Source organism: Embiotoca jacksoni, unplaced genomic scaffold, assembly GCF_022577435.1.
Source record: "Embiotoca jacksoni isolate LCO1_2020_lvr unplaced genomic scaffold, fEmbJac1.0.p SCAF_29, whole genome shotgun sequence".
Taxonomy (NCBI): Eukaryota; Metazoa; Chordata; class Actinopteri; family Embiotocidae; genus Embiotoca; species Embiotoca jacksoni.
The window spans coordinates 69,001-75,000 of record NW_027185380.1 but is presented as its reverse complement, the minus strand read 5'-3'; the positions used below and the strand labels follow the sequence as shown (position 1 = coordinate 75,000).

Below are 6,000 nucleotides of genomic sequence, written 5' to 3'. Positions count from 1 at the left end.
AATCCATTTTTCATGAAGCGTTTACAACTTCAAAACTCCAGAAAATCTGATTTGAAACGAAACAAAGAGGACTCAGAAATTTAAATCTCATGACACAAGCCGGCCAGATTTTTCTCTTTTTTTTTCATTTCTCGAGGACATGAATGAACTTCTGGCCCTCCGATGACAGAGTTAGAGTTCGTATTAATATCGTATTTTATTATATAGTCAGACAGAACGAGAAGGAGTGTCCAAAATAAAAGTGCCGACTACGACGGATTTTCAGAGAGTTAAAATTTGGATTTGCCGTCTTACGAAATAGGATCAAAACCGGTACGTTTCCTTTTGAAGTCTTCCGCTTCTGTTCGTTTAGTATGAACAGAAGTTACAACTTTATTATTCTTATTGATAAACTTATTACATTAAAACTTTGAAACGCTTTTCCTGCGTCCGCGTCGGGTCCTCTTCGTCCTCCAGGTGCTCTCGAGCGCGCCGAGCTTGAACGTCTCATTAGTCTTTTTTTTTTTTTTTTTTTTTTTAACGAGACGACCTCCTGCGGAGAAGAAGTGGTCAGACTGCTTCCTGGTCTGCTTCATTAGAATAATAACCTACGCTGCTAATCCACCGAGCCATGAACACACACACACACACACACACACACGCACACACACACACACGCACACACACACGCACACACACACACACAAGTCTGAAACTTTAAATGAAAATTGTCCACATTGTAGTCTTTTTTTTTTCTTTTTTTTCTACTTCTGGAGTTAATTTGTGTTTCACCTGCCGAGTTCGGTCTCGTTTCATGTTTATCTGCTCGTCTGCTTCTTGTTAAGAGTTTTTATCTGCCAGAAACCTGCAGCGCTCGTTTGAGCTTCAGACCGCTAACAAAAAAAACCCGTTCTCTTCTTCAGCAGGTTAAAACGACAGCAGGACAAACAAACAAAACAAAAAAAACAGTAAGTCACTTCACACATTCATATGATGGTGTTTTTTTTTTTTAAACTTATTTTGACCCTTTTGAAATAGAATAAGACCTTTTTTTTTTAATTTTTTTAATTTTTAAGGAATAGTTTAATATTAAAGGAGAAGATTGCGACCACTTTCATTGTCTGCACTCTGAAAACAAAACTTTAGCTTGGCAGGAAAAAAAAAGAAGCAGGAAGCGGACAGCTCCTCGTTCAGCGGTCACAAAATCCACCTACGAGCACGTTTAAAACTCACAATTGAATGTTTCATGCGTGCAACAAAAGTTCAGCGTTAAAAACTCGCATGATGGGATGTTACCGGGAGGCTAGCCGTTTCCCCTCGTTTCCAGTCTTTGTGCTAAGCTAAGCTAACCGGCAGCAGGCGTGAGAGTGGTGTCGATCTTCTCCTCTCCGGCTCGCGGTCGGGATATTTCCTGATCCCAGTGTGACGTCGTAACTTTTGATTGGTTGGATTCGTCGGCCTGACTGACTTGTCTCTCCCTCCTCCAGGCGGAGTGACGCTTCGTCGCGGCCAAAGAAGACCGACCCTGCTGGGATTCCCACCAAAAAAAATAAAATAAATATATATATATATATAAAAAAATAAATAAATAAAAAAATCTTCGTATATATTAATCGTTAGCTAACGGATGATTAGAGCTCCTCTGCCAATCAACCAATCACGATGCTGGACACCAAAAAAACCAAACGACCTCCGGGGTCCCTACTGATGTACAGCTGTGATTCTCTGTGTCTTGTCACTGTGGTTTTCACTTGTTATCGTTTTGATTTAGATCGAGAGGAATCTGAAACCTGCTGATTTGTACTGTAGCATGCGTGTGTGTGTGTGTGTGTGTGTGTGTGTGTGTGTGTGTGTGTGTGTGCGCTCTGCATTGAGTTTTTTTTTTTTGGTTTGTTTTTCTTTTAGAGGGTCGAGTAAGTGCGAGAATGAAAAGAAAGCTGCGTTCGTTTGAAGGATTGAAGTGCAGGAACGTTTTCAGGATGAGGACGCTGTATGTCGGAAAGAAGAAAAGACGAGCGGCGAGATGTAAAGTTTTAAGTTTCGGCACTGTGTGCTTGGTATTTATTGATTTGACTTTTTTTTTTTTTTTTTGCCATTTATTCATTCGGTTTTGAGTGTTTTTTTTTGGTTTGTCTTTTTGCGTACGTTAGTGCGGTCAGGTCCTGCTGAGACAATAAGCTTTAAACGGGATGTTTTCCTGCTGCGTTTTTAAAAGCCCGTTTTATATAAAGACGGGACGACTCGTTGTGGACGCTCCGTCGTGGTTCGATCTCAGCTTCTCTTCCCCGTAGATTGTGTTTTGTTTTTTTGTTTTTTGTTTTCGGCCTCGGCCTCGGCCCAGACAGGAAGTGACGTCATCGGCCACTTCCGCCATGTTTTGGCTTCATTTCTGGGGAGCTGTGATGTTTGTCCGTCTTTACGTGGAGATTCGGTGCCGGCGACGACAGCAGCGCCGCCGTATCCTGGTACTGTGTGTGTGTGTGTGTGTGTGTGTGTGTGTGTGTGTGTGTGTGTGTGTGTGTGTGTGTGTGTGTGTGTGTGTGTTTTTGGGGCAAAAGAGTAGCAAAGTTAGAAATATTTTACCTCCTTCCAGTAAATGAAGAATCAAAGCTCGACATCCCAACATCACATTTTTATATCCGACTTCTAAGTTTTTTTTCCTCGCGAGATACTTTCACCTCGTCTCCAGAACAGGATCGACCCGTTGCCAATAGTTACACCTGCTTCATTTTAAGGTGCTGCTCTTCTTTTCTTTTTTTTTCTGGGTTTTTTGAGACGCCTGAATCTTTCTCGGTGACGTTTTTACGTCCACGCTGATGAGTCGGAGGAGAAGTTGCTCTGTTGGCGCCGACGCATGAAGAGAAACAGACACCGTGTCCCCGTTGCCCCGGACGACACGCTGAGAGCAGCTTTTTTTTTTTACCGGAAGTACTTTGTAGAAGTAGGAAGAGATTTTGTTGAGTGTTTTGCGGGTTTTTGTTTTGGGGTGAAATGATCCTTTAAAAAAAAAAATATATATATATATATATATATTGTTGTGTCTTTAGGCAACTTGGAGATATTTCAGTGTTTTTATGAGGCCGTGGTTTGATTTTCTACCAAACTGTGCTGTAAATACTACAATACCCATGAGCCTCAGCAGCTGTTGCCGTGGTGATAGAGCCAGTCAAATGCTTTAATATTGGAATCAGGACTTCCACTGACTTCTATTTTCTAAGCACCGCCTGCCTGAAATAAAATAAAACCCCACCTCAGGCTTCGCTACTCCTCCAAACTTCATTTTACAACGCAGGGGATTGTGGGAGTTGAAGTCCTGCGGATGTTTGAAACGTCTGCATGCAAATCCAACATGACCCAAAGTTACTTTTTATTTAATTTTTTTTTTTTTTTCCATTTCATCCAGCAGCTGTGAGATGTTTTAATCAACCGTTTTTTTTTTGGTTTTTTTTTTTTCAGGTTTTGATTTGTTTTCATAGGAAGCTGTTCTTTTATTGGTTTTGTACATTTACGGATCGGTTTCCTTTTTACGTTATTTGGACTTGACTGCTGATTGATTTGACCGACTGCACGGTGATCACGGATGAATGAGTGTGTGTGTGTGTGTGTGTGTGTGTGTGATAGAGTCTGACAGGGCAGACGCGTCCTGACATTGAATCTGTAAACCCGACGGTGGGAACTGAAAAGTGTGGATCTTACGTTTCATCTGCAATAAATGATATTTAACATCCTCTGTGACTTTTCGTCTCGACTTCCTCTCTCCTGACACAAAAAGGCCACGTGTGAAAACATGGATACGTAATGTTGTTTTCTCTTCGGTTCTGTACAGGTCTGGTTTGCCTCAACGGCTCTGCAGATCAAACTTATCTCCTGTAATACATCTGGAAAACAACCCTCTGCTGTATTCCCTAGAAAGTAATCCATTCATAAAATTCCTGGAAAACAGCTTGTTTTTTTTGTTTTCCTAAATCCAGTGATGATAATCGAAGCAACTCTTGAAACGAGACGTCCAGCGTATTTATATGGAGAATAAGAGTTTTATTTTTTAAAGGATACACATTTTTTGGGGGGTCAATAGTGAAATGGAGGCGCCTTCTTTAACAAAATGCTATTTTTAGACTGCTTGACCTACTAGCCTAAAAAAAAAAAAAAAAAAATCAATTCATTTTAGGAATTTTGAGGACACGAGACAATTAGGACTATTTCACTCTTAAGGGAGTAAAATCGATGTTTGGAGGATAATGTTCATGTAGTGGAATTAAAAGTGCAATATTAGCCTCTAAATATATTGAAGTAGAAGTGTGAAATAACAAGAAATATAATACCTAAATAAAGTTGGATTCAACCATCTAATAACTTTTTCCTGATATTGATTGAATTAAAAAAATAAATCCCTAAATGCCTTAAAGCGGCTCCGATGTTTTTATCTCCACAGCTGAAGACAGCTTTAAAGACACGCAAAGCCCCGCCCCCAAATTGACGTGATTGGTTCCTCAGGTGTGTGACGCGTGAAACTGTCCGAAACTGCTTATTTCACTCCTGAAACGTCTCGTAGCAAATAAAATTTAAAATAAAATTAATTAAAAAACAAACAAAAAAACACATGTATGGTTGAAAACTTTTTTTAAATTTTTTTTTAAAATGTTATTTTCTTTGTTTTTTTTTTTATCGTAGGACGTCTTCCAGAACGACAGGAATGTGAAACGAGAGCAAAACTCACACATTTGATCACAACACGCTTGCGTTAAGACGTTTCCCTGATTTAGTGTCCTCATTAGTACGGATGAACAGTTCTCACTTTTCCCATGAGCTTCCTTCAGAGGTCACGACTCTGTGGTGTGTGTGTGTGTGTGTGTGTGTGTGTGTGTGTGTGTGTGTGTGTGTCCTATATGTGTGTTTAGTGCGTGGCGGCGCAAAACTATAGATTGAATGAAGCTCATTGAGGCTGTTTGTTGTCTGTGACCTCACTGACTGCAATAAATACCCCCCCCCCCCACACACACACCTCCTATCTCACCCCCAGCACAGTTATGACCCCTCGTAGTAAAGATTTTCTCCTTCTCAGAGGTCAAACTGGGTTTAACCTCCTCAGGAAAGTCAAATCCAACTGGTCATTATAAAATAAAGTCCTTTTAAATCTGACCGTGATTGAATCAACAATTAACTCAGAAATCTATTTTAAAGGATCAATCGGGGATTTTAAAAAAAACATTTCGGTCAAAAAAAGGTTCAAATATTTATGTTTTTAAGCTCGTTCATTCGAGCTCAAAAGCAGCTGAAAGGAAATATTCAAAGAACCGGCAATTGTTGTTTTCAGAAACTGGCCCTCAGTTCGCCTCCAGTCCTTGTTTTTTTTTTTTTTCTCAGATGTTGTTGGATGTCCGCAGCAGTCAGAGAGCAGGTTTCAACTCGTTTCTGTCGGCTTTGAACTTTACCAGCAGAAGAAGGAAGGAAGGAGTCGGGACCGAACGTCTCTTCAAGTACAAAACCAGAAAGTTTAAACCTTCCCAGGCCTCTGAAATCCTAAAAAAAAAATAAAAAAAAATAAAGCTTATCCTCAAAATAAATGTTGATATTTTGGCTTTATTCTAAAAAAAAAAAAAACTTTATTTGGGACATTTTGACTTTATCGTCAGCATTTTGACTTCAATCTCGAGACGGTATTTCAACTTTATTCCTAAAAATGATTGTTGTATTTTGACTTAATTCTTAACATTTCTTTAACAGTCTCTTATTTATTTTTTTTGTGCGCACGGGACGATAAAACTCCAAAAAAAAAAACCATCTTCCCGTCACAGGAAGAAAACCAACCTTTAACTTCTGGTTGAGCTGCAGCTCTTTAAACCGGAGCTGCTTGCTGTCATTCTCTGCACCTGCCTTCTGTGTTCGAGCGTGCGTGTTTGTTTGCTCGTGCCCGCGGAGCGCGTGTATTTATTTATTTATTTATTTAATTTTATTTTTTTGCGTGCGCGTGACAGTACGCTGTAGACTTTAGGACCTCGCGGAAACTTTCTCTCCGGCGCT

At 40.0% G+C, this 6,000-nt stretch overlaps 1 protein-coding gene across 10 annotated transcripts in view; it reads left to right on the top strand.

Moving 5' to 3' along the window:
- The window catches only part of dtnba (dystrobrevin, beta a), a 25,220-nt gene extending 21,513 nt beyond the window's left edge, over nt 1–3,707 (top strand). For 9 of the 10 annotated variants that reach the window (XM_069161856.1, XM_069161864.1, XM_069161863.1 and 6 more), the window contains 2 exons: nt 903–947; nt 1,467–3,707. In XM_069161856.1, coding sequence (XP_069017957.1) covers nt 903–910 — 8 coding nt within the window. In that variant the 3' untranslated portion in view covers nt 911–947; nt 1,467–3,707. The remainder of the gene's footprint in view (nt 1–902; nt 948–1,466) is intronic. The other variant, XM_069161859.1, reaches the window with a different exon arrangement.
- Nucleotides 3,708–6,000: the final 2,293 nt, after the last annotated feature.